The sequence below is a fragment of the Sycon ciliatum genome, chromosome 1 (assembly GCF_964019385.1).
Source record: "Sycon ciliatum chromosome 1, ocSycCili1.1, whole genome shotgun sequence".
Taxonomy (NCBI): domain Eukaryota; kingdom Metazoa; phylum Porifera; class Calcarea; order Leucosolenida; family Sycettidae; genus Sycon; species Sycon ciliatum.
In genome coordinates, this window is record NC_088643.1 from 59,743,653 (window position 1) to 59,767,191 (window position 23,539).

Genomic DNA, 23,539 nt, shown 5'->3' on the forward strand with positions numbered 1-23,539 from the left:
AAGGCGCACGGACAGACGAACAGACATACATACGGACAGACAGGCAGACAGCCAGACAGACAGACAGACAGACGGGCAGACAGACAGATGGGCAGACAGACAGACAGACAGAGAAACAGACAGAGACACAGAGAGACAGACAGACAGATAGACAGACGGACAGAAAGACCGGACAGACAGACAGACAGACAGACAGAAAAGGATAGGGAGACATGCAGACATGCAGACATGCAGACATGCAGACATACAGACAGTCAGACAGACGGACAGACAGGAAAGGATAGGAAGACATGCAGCCATGCAGACACACAGACAGACAGACAGACAGACACACAGACAAGCAGACAGACAGACAGACAGGCAGACAGACAGAGAGACAGATAGACAGACAGACAGACAGACAGAAAGACAGACAGACATACATGCAAAAGGACAGACAGACAGACATACAGACAGACATGCAGACAGACATGCAGACAGTCAGACAGACAGACAGACAGACAGACGAGCAGACAGGAAGACAGGCAGACAGACAGACAGACAGGCAGGCAGACAGACAGGCAGGCAGACAGACAGACAGACAGACAGACAGACAGACAGACAGACAGACAGACAGATGAATGAAGTCTTAGCACCACCCAGTGAAAGGAGAAACAGCAGATTGATAGAGCACGTCCACCCTGCAACCCACCGTGCAACAAATCACTGCACTCGACTTGGTTGAACCATACCGTCCACAGCTCCAGTTCCCAAGGCTAAACAAGAGAGATGAGCTGCATGCCCCTGGGAAATATTATTAATATTTACACAGAATTCTCAAAATAGCTGTTAAGGTGACGGTTTGGACCAACCTGCTGTCATGTTGCAGAATTTCGATGCGAATCCAGGATTGCAGTTGCAGATGCCAGTCGTTTTGTTGCAAGGTCCAGCACTATTCTCCGTATCACAGTAATCGCACTGGAACTGGCAGTTGACACCATACCAGCCATCCTTACAGGCTAAGCCGACACAGATCATGGTACGTACACACACACACACACACACACACACACACACACACACACACACACACACACACACACACACACACACACACACACACACATACACATACACAGCACATTGATGGAGCACATCCACCCTGCAACCCATCGTGCAACAAATCACTGCACTCGACTTGATTGAACCATACCGTCCACGGCTACAGTTCCCAAGGCTAAACAAGACAGATGCACTGCATGCCCCTGGGGAATATTATCAATATTTACACAGAAATCTCAAAATAGCTGTTATGAACCAACCTGCTGTCATGTTGCAGAATTTCGATGCGAATCCAGGATTGCAGTTGCAGAAGCCAGTCGTTTTGTTGCAAGGTCCAGCACTATTCTCCGTATCACAGTAATCGCACTGGAACTGGCAGTTGACACCATACCAGCCATCCTTACAGGCTAAGCCGATGAAGATCATGGTATGTATACACACACACACACACACACACACACACACACACACACACACACACACACACACACACATACACACATACACACACACACACACACACACACACACACACACACACACACACACACACACATACACACATACACACACACACACACACACACACACACACACACACACACATACACATGCACAAAAAACAAACTTACCCACGCATAACAATCACTCATAATATAAAGAGGAATATATTTTAAGAAGGTGGTAAAACAGCGCAAAAAAAGAAAGAAAGAAGATAGCTAAAGTAAACAGTGTTCCTGTTCCTTTTCCCTTGCCTGTATTTCACCTGATGAGAAGGAATTTCCATGCATATTTCCCATGCACCACCGTCTGTAGTTGGTTTTGGTACACTGAACACAATACTATTAACGGTGTCCATGGTACCAAGCCCAACTGCAGTGTTAGTGTATTATGTTCAGTGTACAATCATTCTCTGTCAGCACCCATGCTTTGCTGGTATTGCCAAGCCTTGCTCTATACATGGTTCTTGTGTGTAAGGGGTGAGACCATCAACATTCATTGAATGAAGGATTTTGCATGCATGCGCAGAGATGATGCGTTCAGAATAGATTTCGAGCGTTCCACTACAACCTGCACAAGAGTATTTTGCCGCTTGTTTGAGTATGGCAATCTGAGACCAAGTTGCCCGGACCCAAGTACTTTTCTCATCCAGAAATAGCCGGGCTTGTGGGATAAAGGTGAGCAATGTAGCAGGATAGTTGATGCTGAGGCATGCAGTGGATTGCATGAGTCAAGAAACCCATAGTGGGACTGCAGAACAACTAGGCACGAAACTGACAGAGTACTGTGACTCGTATCCATATGTTCTTCCTTTCTCTATCTATTATTGGCTCAACATCCGAGTTTCAATAGTTGTTTATTTTTATTTTTCATTTTTACTTCGAAGTACAGTTATATTTTTCTGAGGAGGGATATACATGTAGGATACATGGATATACATGTAGGATACATCATACTGTACACATACAGACAGGCCTTGTTTTTAATAATCACACATATTTGCACATGTGCTGGAGGTAGAAGTGCTTCATTGACACACATAATTATTTGAAAAAATGAAAATGTCCGAATAGGTGTCGAGACTGGAGAACCGTGCGGAGAACGTGTTGCACTGTACCCAATGGTGTTCACTGTACGATTGCTAAACCCATGCTAGAGCAGTTGGTGAGGGAACCGAGTGATTAGGACTGGATACGTGAGGTCTGAATGTATGAGCGTGGTGTTTCTCACCTTCAGCACACCGTGACTCCAATGAGTAGCCGGGTACACAGTTACAGTTGCCACTGACATGATCACAGTTCTCTTGCACGTTGTTCCCACTGCATAACGGACACTTGCCAAGACATCCTGCTCCGTACAGACCACCAGGACACTCTGTGAGGAGGAGAGTGACGAGAGAAAACTGCAATGTAATGCCTTTCACAGCAGTACTGGTATACATATAGGGAACAACTGTAGTTCCTCCTTCTCCACATTGCGAGTTTGAGTTATACGTGCACTCAGATATTCTAGAAAAGACAAGAGCACGGCCGTCAAGCTTACTGTTGCTACACTTGGGTCCAGTCCATCCAGGCCCACACTGGCAGGCACCAGTGACTGAGTGACAGCTTCCATCATTGTCACAGTCACACCGGCCGTCACACTTTCCCACAACCGACCAACTGCCATCCGGGCATTTGCTACCACAGGTGCTTCCTGAATGTGGGAGGGAGAGAGAGAGAGAGAGAGAGAGAGAGAGAGAGAGAGAGAGAGAGAGAGAGAGAGAGAGAGAGAGAGAGACAGAGACAGAGAAAGACAGAGAGCATAGATATGCATGATGGTTGTTAACCACTGAGGAACAGTGAGTGCAGTGTTCAGGTCCACTGGTGGGAAGCCGGTACAGCTTATTCTTTTGAACACTCATATTCCAAACACTGCACTACATTTGAAGGACCTAAAGAGATGTGCAATGCAAGAAAGGATGATGGGGAAGTAAGAAGTATTGATGCCAGCAAGCCACTTACCGTGATACTGGGGGCTGCACTTGCAGTCTCCGTTAGTAGCATCACAGGTGACACTGTTGGCATGTACACACTCACAGTCATTCACACAGTCATAGCCCCACGTCTGCAGGATTGAACAGAAACGCAAGGGTATATTGTCAGCACAGCTTGTTAAAAAGGGGAAGTGCATCGATTTTTCAAGTCGGGTTCAGATGAAAGACAATTTGATAGCGGTTCGAATGGCGTATCTCTCGCTTGCACACGATAAGCCAAACTTGCCAAATCGCCAATTGTATGATCACAGTGCCATAGCGACCAGCGCAGTGATGACGCATGTTCTGCTTAGCTCCGCCAGAGAGAAGGTCGATCACTGCAGAATTTGGTCGTCTTATTTATTCACGGTGTGAAAGAAGTGCTGTGTTCAATGCTGTTAGTGCCGTGAACTGTTTATCATCCTTCTCCTGTATTTCCCTAGGCTAACTGTAGCCTAGGAAATCGTTCCTCTAGGAGAAGATGCTTGGTATTCGCCATCTCTCCTGAGAAAATTTCAGCAAACTTTCAAAAAATTACGACATTATTTCGTTCGTCAATCTCACCTGGCTTCAGAAGATGTTACGAGAGATAGGAGAGTCGCCAGCAAGCATCACATCCATATTCAGGAAGTGGAAAGAGGCAAACACCATGGTCCTTGGTTGGGGTACATGCTGAGCATCTGATTTGTCCCAACAATGATTTCAGCACTTGGTTCGTCACTATTTTCGCTTGTCTGCCAATGTCTCCGCACTCCAGGTTCTCCTATCGGTATCATGTCCCCGTACACAATGGAGAGGACTACTAAGAAACAGTTCACGGCACTAACAGCATTGAACACAGCACTTCTTTCACATCAAAGACAATTGAAAATGACAAAATTCTGCAGTGATCGACCTTCTCTCTCGCGGAGCTAAGCAGAATGTACGTCATCACTGCGCTGGTCACCATGGCACTGTGATCATACAATTGGCGATTTGGCAAGTTTGGATTATCGTATGCAAGCGAGAGATATGCCATTCAAACCGATATCAAATTGTCTTTCGTCTGAACCCGACTTGAAAAATCGATGCACTTCCCCTTTAAGTTATCATGGCATATGCATGTGTCGCATCCCCGGCTCACAGTGACCGGACCCCGAAATCACTAGATCTACGAGCGGCGACTGAATATAGACGTGTGGCCTCACGACAAGCCCAACACAACCCAGGGGCCAACCAATATAGCTGGCTTGGTCCAAGTTCAATCCCACACGATCAACAGACAAAGACTGTTAGTTTTACATTGTGAGTTGTATCAAATCCGAGCTCAAAGTAAACGAAGACAGAGAGCTGAGACCGAGTCTCGACTGCTAGACTAGACTAGACTAGACTAGACTAGACTAGACTAGACTAGAACTGAAGTAAAAGAGAGAATGAGAGCTTCTTTTATAGGGTGCTTCAGAGATATAATGGCGTGATCATGGCGAGGTAATTCCAGGAAATAGCAGAACAAGTCAAACCGGAATGTGCGCAGCCAGTCAGCAGAAATGCAGAATATACGTACGGTGATCATTCGAGAAGAAAGAGAAAGAAAGACATCGAGAGAAGAAAGACCAAATTGGGACGTGGGGAGCCCGCTCACCCACGTCAGAGTACAATGTGAGTATATGAGGGTCACGTTGGGGAGCCCGCTCACCCAACGTGCCATAGTTCAGCGGCTTCTTATGGTAAGTTCTGCTGCATTCTTGGTCTTGCTTGCGTGATACTCTGACCTCTTGCGCGGTGACGGTTTTGGTTCTTGCACACGTCTCCTGCCTTGCACCTAGCTCTTGATATACAATGTCATATTAGTCTTGGCTCTTTGCACGAAGCACCGAGGCATCGTGGAAACCTGTAGAACGTCGTAGTGACGTGGTTTTGCACAAAGCCTGGAGTCACATTTCCAGGAAGTGAAGAACTTCCAGGAAACGTACAACGCGAGAACCTACCTGACCAGGTTCCGGCCTTGGATGACATGATGTGTCATGCCAAGAAGGCATGTCACCTACGTGGGAAAGCGCGTGTCGCTCAACCTACATGCTAAGCACGTGGGACAAGACACTGGCCAAACCACGTTGTACTAAAAAGGGCGTGACAGCTCAGCACAGAGCTGCTCACTACGTAGATCCTGCTGTCACAAGACTATCAGGCAGCAGTTGTCTTATTCTGGGACGTGACACATGCAACACCCTGACACCCGCCCACTGCCCACATGATCCTTATGCACCGCCAACCACCCGCCCACCATGATGCCATTGACTGGTAATAACTGGTGCTGTAACCTCACGGCACAGTGCACAGCTAGCTCAAACCAATATGACGTGTACGCAGTAGAAATCTGATTAGAAGTATGAGTACCCCCTCTTTACTGGTACAGTTGATTTTTATACTTCGAAGTAGTTTACTGAATTCATACATGAGTTTGTCTGATGATATGTGCAATTCATTTGCCCATACAAGAGGCTTTCCTAAGGTGACTCACATCACACACTGTACTAAAGTACTCACGTCACACACTGTACTAAAGTACTCACGTCACACACTGTACTAAGTACTCACATCACACGCTGTACTATAGTACTCACATTACTACACGTCTCATTGCAGGATTTCCCAGTGTAGCCAGGAGCTGTGCAAGTGCACTTGCCAGTGAAACGGTCACACGTTGAAACGTCCGTCTTGCACGAACATCTCCGGCTGCAGTCTGGACCATGGAAACCTTTGCACAGGATAGGTATGAAGGTAACATATGCTTCATAACAGGTACTGGGTAGCAAGAGCACAGAAGGTCTTCACCATGGCGTAGCCTATTGTAGCAAGGTAACCTGCAGTGCAAATTCTCATTCTGGCTAACGGAGTATCAGTCTTAATCTATTCACCCATTTGTTTGTGCGGAGAAGTGACGGCATGCCAGTGACTGTAACTTGAGACCAACTCCCCATATGATATACATGTAGCTGCGGTGAGCCTAAGCTCTACCAATGGTGTTGTGAAGGGGCGTGGAGAGGGAGAGGGAAGAGGTACTAATACCAACTCTTGTTTCAGTCCATCCCACTTGCTTACGGGGCCCCAGAAAGGATGTTCCCAAAAAGACAGTTTTCTTTTTTCTGAAAGTCAGTGGGCTTGAACCCGGACCTTTGGGGTTCTGTCGCAAGGCAGAGGAAATACATGACCGATTGTGATTGTGCATTGAAGGGTTGTGTTGTACCTGCGCCTGCACGTGTTATCTCTTTGTCGTAGCTGCTGCTGTATTTGTGTCTCTGTGTGTACATGTGGCTGCACGTGTTGTCTCTTCGTCGTAGCTGCTGCTGTATTTGTGTCTCTGTGCTGCTGACCCGTACATGCTGCTGCGCTGCTTTGTTGCTGACCCGTACATGCTGCTGCGCTGCTTTGTTGTTGACACGTGCACCTTTTTGTGCTGAGTACACCACCTTTTGTGCTGATGAGGGCACCAATTTCTGATATCATGTTTTCCTTTTGCCATGTCAGTCGTCAGTTGTCCGACGGTCGTCGTGAGTTGTCAGACGTTCGTTGTCAGAGTCAGTTGTCCGACGTTCGTCGTCTGTGGTCCGACGGTCGTCGTCAGTCGTTAGACATTCGTTGTCAGAGTCAGACGTTCGTTGTCAGTCGTTCGTTGTCAGTGTTGGTTCTTCTTTATGAGTTCCCCAGTCGCCTACTGAAATGAGGTAGAAGAAAAAGCTCTCTAACAATTTGTACTGGCTCTCTGTTGTGTGGCGTGGCGAGGAGCGCAGAGGCAGTTCGTGCACGATTTCAAACCCGTGACGACATTTGGCGCCCAACTAATCGAACCCACGACCCTGAAGCTCGTCGCTCTCCTGCCGGTGTTTTTCGTTTTTCTCTTCGCGTTCTCGCCATGGCTCCGCTTTGCTGCGTCTGTTCAACCCTTTCCTAGATCCTCGGAGCTCCTACTCAGGTGAGCATGCCTTTGTAATTGTCTTCTCTGCGTAATGTGTTGCCGTACCTTGTATTCGATTTCGAATTTTCAAATAATTGTTTTGCGTCGGGTGACTCGGGTCCCGGCAGGAATTCCGTGGAACCTTGTTCTCTTGTGTTCGAGTGTGTACTCGTAGTGTAGTCTCAATTGCTGCTCGTTGGAAGTTCGCCCCGTTGTGTTAGTTGTGCTCTGACTACCCTGTACTGTACTGTTGTGTATGAAAATTTCAAACTTCTGTTCGTGCGCTACTCGTTCGAATCTGGAACTTGTGTTCGCATGTTCGTCGTGCATTCAGCATGGGTAGCTTTGATCTCGTCTTGTGTTGTGCACTTGTGCTTGTCACGGAGTTGCCGTCGGACTGCTCCGATAGTGTGACTGTGTCGCGTGATTTGTTTAGATGTCCACCTGAACGTTCTCGAGGTGCTGCCTCGTATGTAGTCGATCCATATTGTTTTGTTTCGTGTTTTTACCGTTTAGTAGTAGTTTCTCCATGTTCTGTGTACATGGTGTAGAGCGTTGTCAGGCTCGGTCATGCACTGTCAACAAAGTAGGAAAGCTGTTGGCTTCCGGTTTGGTGGGAGGTGTGAACTTCATGTAGGATTCTCGTTCTTGATCCAGGTTGAATTTTTTTGTGAGCGTGTGGTTTTGTAATAATTGTGTTTCGGCATGTGGGTTTCTCTAGTTCGCCTGGGTGGGCGTCTGATCATGGTGAGCCACGGTCTGCTTGGTGGTCTGCAGGGATCCTGCGCTTTTTTGTATCGGTTTGCCTTGCGGGTGTTATGGTTTCCGTGTGTTGCTGGCTGGCTCTTGTGCGTCCCAGTCGGTGCCGGACAGTTTTTTTTCTTCGGTTTTTCGGTTTTGTGAGCGGATGTACTATAAGTTCCGTGTTATTCAGGTTCGATCCCTGCGGGTTTTCAGGTTCAATCCCTGTGGTTTTTTTCAGGTTCAATCCCTGTGGTTTTTTTCAGGTTCAATCCCTGTGGGTTTTTTTCAGGTTAGAGACCTGTGGTTATTCAGGGTAGCGCCCTGTGGTTTTTCTTCATTATCTTTTGCGTATTGGTAACCGATTTGTTTGTGTGTCCTCAATGGTGTCCTCACTGATTAATTGCTCCTGTTTCAGTCGACGTGTTCTTCCTGGCTGTTCTTCCCTTCCTTCGTGTGCTTTTCTGATTTTTGGTGATGGCTGAGATGTTTGCGTCAGTCCTTCTCTCTTTCTGTGTGTGTCCTGTGATTCTCGGAGTGTTGTGTATGCATGTTAGTCATTATATATCTACTACACCGTTTGTTACTGTATTGCGCATGCTCGCATATGGTTGTTGTTGTTACTTTACCTGACCAAGAGGAATGGCTTCCGAATTGCTAGTGTTTGTGTGTGTCAGTGAGAATGCATGAGTGTGATGGAATGTTAGTCCGCAAGGGGACATAACAATTTGGCGACGAAGATAAAAGACGAAGATGTCGCGATCGAAGCTTGAAATATTTGAAAAAGGTGATTTTCGTGAGTATGTAGAGAGACTCACGTTTTATTTTATCGCCAACAGTATTGGACAAGTCGCAGCTGGGGCAACCGCGGACCAGGAGAGAGCGGCGGACACGCAAAAGGCAGCTGTCCTGATCAGTCAACTCTCTGCTGAGAACTACTCGATTCTGAAGAGTCTTTGCCTGCCGGACAAACCAGCGCAGAAAACGTTTGAGGAACTCGGAGAATTGCTTTCAGAGCACTTCAAGCCTAATGTCAGTGTGTTGGCGGCGACTCATAGATTCCAGAGGATTTGTCAAAAGGATGGAGAGTCAGCAACACAGTATGCAGCTAGACTAAAGCAAGCAGCCATGGACTGTAAGTTTCAGGCGTATTTGGACAGGGCACTCCGAGACCAGTTTGTCAGTGGGTTGAAGTCGATGAGTGTTACGAAGGAGATATTGTCGAAAGCAAAGGAGACCTCAAGTTTGGCGGACATTGTGATGATGGCATCAGCCTATGAAACTGCATCGAGAGAGTCGGAACAATTGACGGCGCAGTCCGTCCACGCCGTTCGTTCGCGCCAGTCGACGAGCAAGCCAACTCCAACTTTCAAGTCGCACGACAAGAAATGTTTTCGGTGTGACAAGGCTGGTCACAAACCGGAAGAGTGCCGCTTCAAGAGTGTGAAGTGTCACGCGTGTGGTACGGTGGGTCACATCGAGAGAGCTTGCCGCAAGAAGAAGTCTGGACAAACCGTCCATCACATCGCGGAAGAAATTGGTGAGTTCGTTCCATGTGCTAGTAAACCCGATGTCACCATGTATAGTGTAAATGCAATGGGGCGACTACCGTACACTGTGTCATTAGATGTAATGGGTACCACTATCCAAATGGAGATTGATACAGGAAGTGCTGTCACGATTCTCAGCAGCGCAGATTTCTTGCAATGCAATGGTGTGCTGAGTAACCTGATGGAATCCAGTATCAACCTTGTGTCCTACTCTGGAGATGTGATTAATTGTCTCGGGGAAGCGGAAATGGAGTTCCGAATGGGCACACAATTGCACACACTATTGGTGAGGGTTACAAATGGAAACCGTCCATCTATTCTGGGCAGAGATGCAATGGCTTTGTTCAAACTCCCCTGGAAATCAATTTTCGAAGTGCACCAGGTCGAAAAGTCTGGCGCTAAATTCATTGAGAAATACCCAGGGTTGTTCGACACCTCAGAAGTGGGAAAGGTGAAAGGCGTGCAGGTGAAATTGCATGTGTCTGATGAGAGCCCTGTTTACCGAAAGGCAAGGCCGGTGCCACTGTCAATTCGGGAGAGCTATGTTGAGGCTCTGAATAAATTGGAAGCAGATGGTATAATCGAGAAAGTCACGCATTCAGAATGGGCCTCCCCCACTGTCACGGTAGAGAAATCAGGAGGTGGGTTGAGAATCTGTGGTGACTACAGTGGCACTATCAATCTGCATTCTAAATGCGAGCAATACCCGCTACCCACTCTTGAGGAGCTATTGCACAAATTGGGCCCGGGGTCTAAATTCACGAAGCTGGATTTGTCGCAAGCCTACCACCAGCTAGAGATAGCACCTGAATGTCGGAAGTACACCACGATCAATACCATGCAGGGGTTGTATCAGTACAAACGACTCCCTTTTGGTTTTCACAGCGCCGTATCTATTTTCCAACGGGTAATGGAAGAAACCCTTAGCGATTTGCCAGGATGCGGGGGCTACATCGACGATGTGTTGTGTACTGGTCGTGATGAGGAGATCCATGAGAAAAATGTGGATCAAGTGCTATCTTGCCTAAATGAGAAAGGATTCAAGCTCAATCCTAAGAAGTTCAGCTACATGGCGGATAAGCTAACGTACCTCGGTCATCAGGTAACCGCGCAGGGAATCGCACCCTCGCCTGATCGAGTGAATGCCTTGAAAGTCGCAAAGCCGCCTAACAACGTGAATGAATTGTACTCTTTTCTGGGTGCGGCCAATTTTCAACGGAAATTTGTACCTCGGTTCGCAGAGATTGCTGCACCACTGTACAACCTGCTCAGGAAAGAAATGAAATGGCAATGGAGCAAGGCAGAGGAAGATGCATTCCAGGCCTTGAAAGATGCGATGTGTGAGCATACGCTATTAGCACACTACGATGTCAAGAAGCCAGTCACACTCCAGGTGGACGCTTCTCCAATGGGTCTAGGTGCCGTACTATTGCAAAGGCAAACGAATGGTGATGTTTTGCCGGTTGCTTACGTGTCAAGGAAATTGACACCGGCTGAATCGCGTTATGCACAAATCGAACGGGAAGCCGTAGCTGTGGTTTTCGGTGTTACGAAGTTCCAGAAATACTTGCTAGGGCGCCACTTCACGCTTCAAACCGACCATCAACCACTATTGAAGTTACTGGGAAACAACGAACCAGTTCCTACACTTGCATCAGCTCGCATCAAGAAATGGGCACTAATGCTAGCTGGCTATGATTATGAGATCAAGTATTTGCCAGGCAAGGAAAATGTCTACGCGGATTTCCTGTCTAGGCAACCATGTGAGAATATCAGTCCGTCTGCAGAGGAAATGGTTACGGTTCGTGTCTTGCTAGTGGAGGAAGATACGATAATCAAAGCAGACGTAGTGAAATCGGAAACAGCTCGTGACCCTGAGCTATCTAAGGTGCTCTACTATGTGGTGAATGGTTGGCCTAGCTCAGTACCCCAATCGTTTCGGTCTTACCACAATAAGAGGGATGAGCTGTCTGCGGAAGATGGTATCCTATTGTGGGGACAACGAGTTGTCATACCCAAATCACTAAGAATGGTATTGCTACGTGATTTGCACACGGAGCACTTTGGCATGGTCAAAACCAAGCAAATGGCACGACGGTACTTATGGTGGCCAAATGTGGATCAAGAGATTGAAATGTTGGTCAAGGCATGTGCTCAATGCCAAGAAAGTGCGAAATGTCCACCTGCCAAGTCGGGAACCTGGTCATGGCCAAACGGTCCTTGGAAACGGGTGCATATCGACTTTGCAGGACCATTCATGGGCAAGATGTTCCTGGTTGTGGTGGATGCATACACAAAGTATCTGGATGTAATTGCAATGTCTAATGCCACGTCTGCAACCACTATTGCGGCTCTGCGGCACGTGTTCTCTGTGTTTGGTCTGCCGGAGCATCTTGTTTCAGATAATGGAACCCAATTCACGAGCGAGGAATTCAAGGCTTTCCTCCGTGCCAACGACATTGTGCACACCCTGACGGCTCCAGGCCATCCGGCTACGAATGGACTTGCTGAGCGCTATGTGGGTGTGTTTAAGCAGAAGTTGAAGGAAATGGGTGCAACGAGCGAACCACTGCAAGCTCGGCTCGACAGGTTTCTGCTAACGTACCGCACGACACCCAACCATGCCGGCAGAACACCGGCGGAGATGATGTTTGGACGCCAGCCACGCACGCGGCTCAGTGCTCTGCGTCCCTCGCAGGTACGTCAACAAGCAAAGGCTTATGAGGACGGCAATCGCGTCAAGCCAGCGTTCACAGAGAGTGACTCTGTGTTTGCGCTGAATTTCGGCAAAGGTAATCGTTGGGTCCCGGGACGAATTGTGCGTGTCCTCAGTGACTACAACTATGAAGTACAAGTGGGTGATGTGTTGTGGAAGCGTCACCGAGATCAGTTGCGTCTACGGTCAGTTCCGGCAAGCTTGAGTGCATCGCTGCCAGAACCACTGTTGGATACAATCGATCAGACGTCACCGTCACCAGTGCTGTCAGACGTAGGAGAGTCGTCACTGGTCAGTGATTTTCCGGCTAGCGTCTCGCCACAGTCTGCTACTGTACAAGTTGAGGCGGATCCTCCTTGTGAGCAGTCTGCTCCTGAAGTTGGTTTACCACAGGTCGAGAATACTCCCTGTGAAACCACTGTTAGACGTTCGTCTCGGCGTAGTGTTCGTCCGGATAGACTGATTGAACAGCTTTGAGCCTTTCCCTGATGTCATTGCTGGACTGTTTAGCGAACTAGTAATTATTACCATGTACAATAGTGTGCAAGATCCTTGGTATTGCTAATATTGACTGACGGATTCCTGCGTCAGATTATGTTATTGTAGTGCTGTGTCAAAGTTTAAGAATTCACGTACGGTGGATTGATGAACTTATTTTATGTGTTGCTTCAACGATTTTGAGGTATTTAATTGTGGTAGAATATTCCCTGGAACATTCTTGAAAGGGGGCAGTTGTTGTGTATGCATGTTAGTCATTATATATCTACTACACCGTTTGTTACTGTATTGCGCATGCTCGCATATGGTTGTTGTTGTTACTTTACCTGACCAAGAGGAATGGCTTCCGAATTGCTAGTGTTTGTGTGTGTCAGTGAGAATGCATGAGTGTGATGGAATGTTAGTCCGCAAGGGGACATAACACGGAGTTTCTGTAGCGCCATCGGTTTTCGGACAGCCGGCCAGTGTGCGTCCTGCTGCCCCAGTCTTCTTCTCGGCCGGTGCGTGCTGTTGGTCTCGCCGCTCCTGGAAGCGTCGCTGGGTCCGTCGGCATAACCTGTTTTCTCATGCATTTGTACTTTTGTTTTGTCATGACTGGTGGATGGGTGGCGTACTAGGTTGGTGGTGTTCTAAGAATAAAAGATCCAAAGGGACAAACACAGGTCGAACAGCTCGCCAGCCGGGGTCCTCTGCAAAATCTGTTGCTTGCAGGTTCCGTTGATTGGTGCACAGTTTTGCGGGGCTCCCGACTGGTGTTAACCCTCCTGGCCTACTCGTCATGCGTTCAACAGTTGTGGCCCACCTCTTTTGTGTTTTATTGTCGCCTGTTTATGTTGCTTCATATTTCATTTCCCCTGTCTTTCTGTCTTCTTCTCCGGTCTGTCTTCTTCCGTTTTTTATACACTTCACTTTTGCTTCCATCCACAGGAGTGGATGTCTTTTTTTGGTAGGGGATAGTGTTGTACCTGCGCCTGCACGTGTTATCTCTTCGTCGTAGCTGCTGCTGTATTTGTGTCTCTGTGTGTACATGTGGCTGCACGTGTTGTCTCTTCGTCGTAGCTGCTGCTGTATTTGTGTCTCTGTGCTGCTGACCCGTACATGCTGCTGCGCTGCTTTGTTGCTGACCCGTACATGCTGCTGCGCTGCTTTGTTGTTGACACGTGCACCTTTTTGTGCTGAGTACACCACCTTTTGTGCTGACGAGGGCACCAATTTCTGATATCATGTTTTCCTTTTGCCATGTCAGTCGTCAGTTGTCCGACGGTCGTCGTGAGTTGTCAGACGTTCGTTGTCAGAGTCAGTTGTCCGACGTTCGTCGTCTGTGGTCCGACGGTCGTCGTCAGTCGTTAGACATTCGTTGTCAGAGTCAGACGTTCGTTGTCAGTCGTTCGTTGTCAGTGTTGGTTCTTCTTTATGAGTTCCCCAGTCGCCTCCTGAAATGAGGTAGAAGAAAAAGCTCTCTAACAATTTGTACTGGCTCTCTGTTGTGTGGCGTGGCGAGGAGCGCAGAGGCAGTTCGTGCACGATTTCAAACCCGTGACGACAGTTGTAAGCACTTGGCCAAGCATGCACACCAGTGAACATTACCCCGGGAGGCTATACGGACAAGTGTAGACCACATACTCATGCAGCCTAAGTCCACACAGCATGTCTGTAAAGACCACACTGCATCTCCGCGAGCAATACAAAGATTCAAAGAACCATGCAAGTAACTACACGCGGATAAAAGCATGCTCGGTATGTTTCCACCACCACCACTCTCAAACTTCTCACCTGTAATACAATAGTCAGCGCACACCGGACCCGTCCAACCACTGGTGCACTGGCACGTGCCATCCACCTTGTCACAGCTGCCACCGTTCTGGCAAGGGCATGTGTTGGCACAGTCTTGGCCAAACGAACCCTTTAGACAAGGGTCATTACACGACACACCTGCACAATGGATTGACGTTACACGGAAAAGAAAAGTAGAGAACTCAGTGAACAAGCCGTCTGTCAGATCAATGTATGGATGCATGCGTAGCAGTGCAGAGCAAGGCACAATGTCAAGAGCACAGCAAGGTCAAATCCATGCAGTCTATGGACGATGGGTGCTGCACCTTTGCAAATCATGCAGCACACGCTCTACTCGTCCGCATGAGAACAGTTTCTACAAGTGAAGCGCTCTCAGTAATCTGTTGTGCAATATTTTCCAGGCGTTGAGTGCACGTCTCATTGAGAGTCCACCGTACTGTCCACCGTACTGTATGCATGGTCTTGACATAAAATGACAAAATAAGCTGTCATGCTCAGTAAACTGGATTTAACCAATTAAAACTGTTAGGTACCCCCTCCCGTACCTTTTCTAGCTGGCCTGCATGCACTTGCGTACTCACCTTTTGTCTCCTTTTGTTCCGTTGGCCTGGGTAGCTACTTGCGCGTCCATATTTACCATAGCTACCCAGGCCCTTTATCTTGCCGTTCAGACTTGATCTCATTCTCTCTTTTCTCACTCTTCAATGTAGTCGTTTCGTTCGTCTTGGTCTCTTGTCTCGTCGTCTATAATAAATGTCGTTCCCCCAACCTACCTGTTCCCGTTGTAATGTCTGGATAATGTGTCGTCAGTCGTCCTTTCTCGTATTCAACTTAGGCGCCCGATTATTGATCGACCCACGACCCTGAGATAATTCCATGCCCAGCCGTCCTCAACCGCCATTCGTCTCGTCTATGTCAACCTCATCTCGTCCATGTCAGTCTCGTCTCTCCTACGCCAACCTCGTCACGTCTCTATCAACCTCGTCTCTCCTACGCCAACCTCGTCTAGTCTCGTTCAAGCCATGCAGGTCAGCTACCTTTCTCTCTCTCTTTTTTTTGTATGCGTTCCTTCTTCGTCAAATTTATTTTCGTGAATTTTTTTGTAGTGTGTGCGCGCGTGTATTCATAAAACATTACCAAGTTAGGGGTCCGATCATGGTGAGCCACGCTCTAATTTTTGGATGTTTAGCAAAAGTGTAACTAGGCTGTATTAGCCGTGCAAAATACTAGTAATTCACCTTCCTCGTCAAACTCCATTAGTTATTACATACTATAAGTAGTACAGGAATGATCTATAGTGCAATTTTAGTACACACTTTTGTGAGGTCCGTGCGCGCGTGCAACATGTGTGTGTGTGTGTGTTTTTTTCTCTGTCAGTCATTTTTTTTAAATCTTTTTCTCTCTTTTTTTTCTCTCCGCGAGGACGCGGGATTTTTTTTCATGGAGGGGTGGTATGTTAGGTACCCCCTCCCGTACCTTTTCTAGCTGGCCTGCATGCACTTGCGTACTCACCTTTTGTCTCCTTTTGTTCCGTTGGCCTGGGTAGCTACTTGCGCGTCCATATTTACCATAGCTACCCAGGCCCTTTATCTTGCCGTTCAGACTTGATCTCATTCTCTCTTTTCTCACTCTTCAATGTAGTCGTTTCGTTCGTCTTGGTCTCTTGTCTCGTCGTCTATAATAAATGTCGTTCCCCCAACCTACCTGTTCCCGTTGTAATGTCTGGATAATGTGTCGTCAGTCGTCCTTTCTCGTATTCAACAAAACCAAAGCAGGACTTTCAGCTTGAACTTAAGGATCTCTTGGCAGCTGTCGGAGCTTTTTCTCACCTCTCCATCCAGGCTTGCATGAACACGTTCCATCAAACTTGTCACAGCGTGCACCATTACGACAATCACATGCCATGGAACAGTTGATGCCATGGTAACCAGGCGGGCATGCTTGACTGCACGTGACTCCAGTGTATCCAGCAGTACAGTTACAACTACCATCAACATGACTGCATGCCGCTCCATTACGACATTGACACGCGTTTGCACAGTCTGTACCGTATGATCCACTGGCACATTGCTGACTGCAATCCATCCCAGTCCAGCCTGAAACATACAAGAAATCCCAATGCAAGTAACGGTTGAAGTTAAACTCAGCAAATCAGATTTAAAAAAAAATGCCAACTACAAGCTACTTTTGTCGAATCTTCAATTCACAATCATCGGGAAACTAAGCCGGCTATACCAGCATGTACATACACAGTACGTCACAGTATCAGTGTCCATACCTGTGTAACATGTACACGTGCCATCAACATGACTGCAGTTGGTAGCATAGGTGCAGTTGCAGTCATTCACACACAGCTGACCATAGGTGCCATCGGGACACTGCTGGGAACAGCTGTAGCAACACGAGGGCAAGAAAAAACACTACTATGAAGTTCTAAACACAATCCGGATAGGATATGTAACTCCGTGGAGTATGTGTGGTATCGTTCATCTCCACTTTCCTGTTGTGTAGAGCACACTTTCTAATGCATACAGGCAACTCGTAACAAGATGCCCAAAGAGAGTATGCTATTATGTCTTGGTGTCAACTTGTGTCAAAAGTAGGCCCTGCATGAGTAGCATTCTGTTTCTTCTTCATGCAATGAAGTGGAAGTAAATGTCTACAAACGCAGCAGAGCAGTATTGACCATACAGACAACAGAGCAGTGTTGACCATACAGACAACAGAGCAGTGTTGACCATACAGACAACAGAGCAGTGTTGACCATACAGACAACAGAGCAGTGTTGACCATACAGACAGCAGAGCAGTGTTGACCATACAGACAGCAGAGCAGTATTGACCATACAGACAACAGAGCAGTGTTGACCATACAGACAACAGAGCAGTGTTGACCATACAGACAACAGAGCAGTGTTGACCATACAGACAACAGAGCAGTGTTGACCATACAGACAACAGAGCAGTGTTGACCATACAGACAACAGAGCAGTGTTGACTATACAGACAACAGAGCAGTGTTGACCATACAGACAACAGAGCAGTGTTGACCATACAGACAACAGAGCAGTGTTGACCATACAGACAACAGAGCAGTGTTGACTATACAGACAACAGAGCAGTGTTGACCATACAGACATCAGAGCAGTGTTGACTTACTCTGTATCATTGTACCCGGCGGTACATGTACAGGTGCCGTCGACATGATTACATAACCCGTTGTTCTGACAGGTGCACGTTGACTGACAATCTGCGCCGTACGTTCCTACTTTGCACTTGTCCGCGCATCTGGACAAGCAGAAAGATGCATTCGGATTGCACAAGAGAGCTTTGTGGGGTAATGGCATAGATCTCCAAGACCAAGTTCTCCCATGCACACGCACAACTATTACGCATTGGACATACGTTAGGTTCTACTTTGAGCATGGTGAATACTTCGAAGTACCTGTATACAAGCACACACAATTTTTACTCAACTTCCTGCAGATTTCTGTGACATCATAGGTGCTTACGTTAGTCCCCTGTAGCCAGGAGCACACAGGCATGTTCCATCGGTCGGGAGGCATGTCGCCCCGTTCTGGCACTTGCACGTCTGCGTGCAGTAGGCACCAAACAGACCGCCTTTGCATGGCATAGCACAGCTGAGAATCAGCACACCGTCAGCAGACGAATAGAAATCGCACACACACACACACACACACACACACACACACACACACACACACACACACACACACACACACACACACACACACACACACACACACACACACACACACAATACACACACACAGGCTTCAGTACTTGTATCACTCTACACGTTTCAAATGGACATCGTACTACCTTCAGCAGCTATCACATCACGTGTACATGTATTCCTGTCTCGATGATTAGTGAGACGAACAGTCCAGGTTATTTATACAATATCAGGGTTTTAGCTATAGGGAGCAAGAAGGGACCCCCCCTCTCCCCCTGTGAAAAAGTACCGGCCCTGCTCACGTTTCGATTTTTGTGTTTTGCTTTCCGTTGGGGGGGGGGGGGGCAATGGAAATCCGGCCACAAGTCGACCATTCCGGGTGTATGATGCACACGAACCTTGCATTTTGTGTGGCAAGGCAAAATAGACCCTTTGCACAATAAGCGAGACGGGTCGAGACGGGGCATCCTGTGCACGCGCTGCACACTTGGCATGCAACCAGCATGCATGGTTGCTGCAGGACGTTATCAAGTTTCCTGTGCCAGGCTGTGTTTTCACAGTCCAGACGCGATGTTCATGTATGTACTTCCCAGCCTTTTTCATTTGAAGTTTTTTTAGTTCTGAAGGAAGAAGTTCCGAAATGCTTTCCAAGGACCACTGTTGGGTTCTTGTTTGCAGCAACCGTCATCCCTAGCGGCTAGTCTAAGAAACCCACTTGTCTTTCCATGCATTCCCTGGTTATACTGGCATTCCATACTCTTGAATCCTGGCTATCTGGCGAGAAGAGGGCCGCAGTTTGCTGCAACATCGTCACAGTGTTGTGCTCGGAACACTTTGTCGATGACGACTTTCATCCTTGCTTTTGCGAAGACGCTGAACGCCCTGCCAAGAGACTCTGGAGCTTGAAAAAAAGGCATGACCCATCCCTGTCTTTGCAAGGAAGATCGACTGCTTGCTGGCGCTGCTCGAGCTGCTGATGTTGAAGTGCAGAGAGACGCAGCCTCATCGCTCAGGTGTGCGGAGAAAGTCATCTGAGTTCGAGCTGTGACTGTGTGCACGATATGACAGACTTTCACATTATGCACATAGCCGCCAAAGTAAAACTCATGGACACTATCCACGGGCTTCTTCACTAGTACTACTCCATCAGCTCCCTCTTCACTGTCGTCGTCGACTTGCCCCTGCGTTGGAGATGAGCACGCATGGTGTGGCACTCACTCTGGGAAACAGAAGTTCATCACTCATCCACTCGGACGCATGACATGTTGAGCATGATTAAGGTACACTCGAGGAAGACAGGGGCCCCTAATAGTTCTAGGAGCATCAGGGTTCTGGATAGAGAAGCGTTCTCTACATCGACAGAGGAGAGAAGGTAGAGAAAAGAAAAATAAATTTCAATCTACGGTAATCCGAAATATCCACTGAATGCGGAAAACTTACCGCTCCAATAACTCCTTCTTTTTCCAGACAGATACGCACCCTAATTCAGCAGAAAACTGTCCAGTTCCTTCACAGACCATTCTTTATTTGACAGCTCGTCCACGGGTTCCACAACCATCGATGGCAAACCGCTCGACACTCTCTCCTCCATCTCCAAAATGGAAAATACAGTGTTTCACCATGCTCAACAACTGATACTCTGCACAAAAATCGAAGAGGATGCCCCGTCTCGGATCACGTGACCGTTATTGTGCAAAGGGTCTATTGGAAAAAAAAGGCTACATGTTTCCCCACCCCACCCCTTACCATGTTTGCCAGCTAGAATCCTGATTATTGTTGCTACTCTCAGTTTCTTGCGCATCATGGTAATCATCAGCTACTAAACGGATAGCAACACAATGACGTATATGTGACTTGGACCGTTATTCTGTCTGATAGTGTCACTGCTGCACAGGTCCTTGTATATGCTGTGCACTTTGTGTGTGCGTGTGTGTGTGGGTGTGTGTGTGTGTGTGTCAAGGTCTTCTCCACTTTTAATGCAATTTCTCAAGCTGTTCGACGAGCACATACATGTACAATTGTACATACATACATACATACATACATACATACATACATACATGCACACATACATACTTCGAAGTACATACATAGCACTTTGAAACCATCAATCTCCATTCAGACATTCATCATGCACTCACCTAGAACCAGTGTATCCAGCAAAGCAACGACATGATCCGTCTTGATGGTGACAAGTTCCGTTCTGACAATTGCATGTCGATATACATCCGTGCCCAAATGTCCCAGGAGGACACTTAAGCTCACAGCTAGAGGAGTACGATGCAATGGAACATCAAACACAGGAAGGCAAGGCTCATGGATCGTGTACTGACATTGCGGTATGTGGAACAGACGGAACCAGAAACCGAGAGCCGAGGAACATGATTATGTGATTGTCAAAACAGGAATAAAATCAGCTGCATCATGAGCATATTATCATGAGTATACTGTCATCATGTGAGTACACGTTCATGATTCTGTACATTCTGGTCTTTGACATCACTCTGGAAATCATGACTAGTGCTAGTGGAACGTTGGATTGGACACCACAACCATCATACTAACCAGCAGTTTACCCTGCATTATGTCATGTAGCTGAGCACCATACTGGACGGCCACCAAGCCCTAGCAGGATATCCCCTCGTCTTGCCAGCTAAGTGACTGACAGCGTCCAGGCTTATACCACACATCTCAAAAAAAATTGATTACTTCATAGCCCTCTTTTTTTTTCCAAATCCTATATCTTGATTCTACTCTCATGTGCATTTTCATCTTTGCTTAAAAAATAATTTCAGATGCTTAAAAACAAGAAATGTGCAAAGCGGCTTTCAGAAGACGGGGAATATAGATTTCCACACTGAGGGTTTCTTTCTTAGCAGGGGGTCTCATGTCACCTACCTCGCACCAACGTATCCCGTCAGACATGTGCAGAGTCCGTTCATGGAGTTGCAAGTACCGTTGTTTATGCAGGTGCAGTTGTATCGGCAGTAACTGCCATACTTGTCTGCCGGGCATGGTGTCTCACATCTGTACTCATCACAACAATAGCAAAGACAAGCCATTGCTAAGCACACCGTGTATGATCAATTTCATAAACAATTACACAAGCAATCCTACCACCACATTGGCCCATGCACTACAGCATCATACAAATAGAATCATCAGTGTTTCATCACCGATGTAAAATTCAGGTAAGTTTGGGCCCAAACTACTGCGCAACACGTGCCAACATGATTGAACCCCATGCTATGCAAACTGCATTGTAGAAAGACTCAAGTAAGAAGCCGGCTGTATGCAAGACTGTGGAGCGCTCGGGTTGCAATGAAGCCGAGACCCTATGGTCGGCAAAGCTGCCTCTGCCTCTCTCTCTCTCACACACCTGCCATTCCATATGTCACATTGCCGCCTTGTGCCGTCACATGGCGTGTGTGTTTTTTTTGTAAAAAAAGGAAAAAGATAAAAGATCTGCAGACACCACTGACCTTGCTCCCATGAAACCAGGTGTGCACACACAGGCTCCAGTGCTTGCAGTGCATGCTGCATTGTTGAGACATGTGCAGTTCTGGGCACAACCCACACCCCACATGCCAGTCGGGCAGGCAGCCGAACAGCTGTGCAAGCAGAAGTCATCGATCATCGCATACAAACACACGTGTACAACCATACATATGGACATACAGGCAGAATTGGACATACATACATACTTTGAAGTACATGCACACACACACATACACACACACACACACACACACACACACACACACACACACACATACACACACACACACACACACACACACACACACATACACACAGAGTCATACCATCAGAATTTATCGCCCTTGTACCAGTGTAAGTACATGCAAAGTAAGAAGCAAGCTTCACTGGACAGCTTCCTTCCTTCTGGCCCCCTTGCCACATACATGTGCATAATGTACGTGTAGGAGAGGTCCGTTAGCAGCTCAGTCGTGTTGGATGAAAAAAGGATTTGTGAAAGCAGGAAGCAGTTTGGCAAGCAGGCTGCTAACATGTACACGTGCGGGTACACTAGGTCAGGTGGATATACACGTACACACATGTGGGTACAATAGGCGAGGTGGACATGTATACATGTAAGGGAACATACCCAAGGCGGGCTAGCCATACAAGCAAACTTACTCGACTCCAGTCCAGCCGGCCGTACATGCACACTTGCCAGTGACATAGTCGCATGTCGCGCCGTTCTTGCAGGCGCACACACCAGCACAACCATCGCCGTACGTGCCTGGACGGCACTTCTGACCACAGCTGCAGAAGCACAATAACAATAATTATACATGATTGTACAAGTATCCATTAGTTGAGGGAGTTCAAAAGGGAAAAGTCTGAAGAAAAACATTGACTTTAACCACCAGGACTCAAACCAGAGACGTTCACTTGAGGCCAGCATGTACATATACATGTCGAGATGAATATGAATATGATCATGGCTGGTGCCAAACCCTAAACTAAACGCATCACATCCATGTCACATTCCCATCTTTGAACGTCAATGCTCTGCAGGACGGCAATGAAAAGCTAGCCTGGAGGCGGCATTCATGAGTCATGGAGGAAACGGTCTAACGAGTCTCAACCGAACTGTAAATTATTTTTTACATGTTTTGTCACGCGGTGCCGAGCCTCCAACTAGAGACCACCTGTAACTAATGAATGCCTTTTTGACCTCATAGGATGTTCGTTCATTGCAGGTTGAGCTGCACGAGCATACATTAAAAGCATAGCCTCTCGTTCAAGCTCAAGGAAATTGAACTTCAGCCATTCAGTGGGTAGATTGGTAAAGCAGCTATGATAAAGCCGATTGTGTTATTCGATCTGGATTTCGATTTAGATCAGAACAACATTCTTTAGATGTAGTTGTTATGATCTTAGGTAGCAAGCAGCTGCACCGTCTTTGATTTCTTACTCAGTTCCACGGTAGCCCAGTGTACACTTGCATTGTCCAGTCACAAAGTCGCATGTAGCTCCGTTCTTGCAGTTACATATTCCTTGGCAATTAACTCCATACTTGCCGGTTG

The 23,539-nt window shown here is 47.3% G+C and overlaps 1 protein-coding gene across 1 annotated transcript in view; it reads right to left on the reverse strand.

The window, feature by feature from the left end:
* Nucleotides 1-23,539, reverse strand: part of LOC135804652 (multiple epidermal growth factor-like domains protein 10) — a 32,554-nt gene that overhangs the window by 1,974 nt on the left and 7,041 nt on the right. The window contains exons 6-21 of the mRNA XM_065318573.1: nt 23,428-23,539; nt 22,644-22,772; nt 21,968-22,096; nt 21,384-21,512; nt 20,627-20,752; nt 18,301-18,429; nt 17,948-18,076; nt 17,068-17,180; nt 16,619-16,885; nt 14,769-14,927; nt 6,160-6,293; nt 3,546-3,648; nt 3,085-3,237; nt 2,773-2,916; nt 1,302-1,448; nt 852-998 (exon numbers count right to left, since the gene is read on the reverse strand). The exon at nt 23,428-23,539 is cut by the window's right edge and continues 17 nt beyond it. Of these exons, the coding sequence (XP_065174645.1) occupies nt 852-998; nt 1,302-1,448; nt 2,773-2,916; nt 3,085-3,237; nt 3,546-3,648; nt 6,160-6,293; nt 14,769-14,927; nt 16,619-16,885; nt 17,068-17,180; nt 17,948-18,076; nt 18,301-18,429; nt 20,627-20,752; nt 21,384-21,512; nt 21,968-22,096; nt 22,644-22,772; nt 23,428-23,539 (2,250 nt within the window). The remainder of the gene's footprint in view (nt 1-851; nt 999-1,301; nt 1,449-2,772; nt 2,917-3,084; nt 3,238-3,545; nt 3,649-6,159; nt 6,294-14,768; nt 14,928-16,618; nt 16,886-17,067; nt 17,181-17,947; nt 18,077-18,300; nt 18,430-20,626; nt 20,753-21,383; nt 21,513-21,967; nt 22,097-22,643; nt 22,773-23,427) is intronic.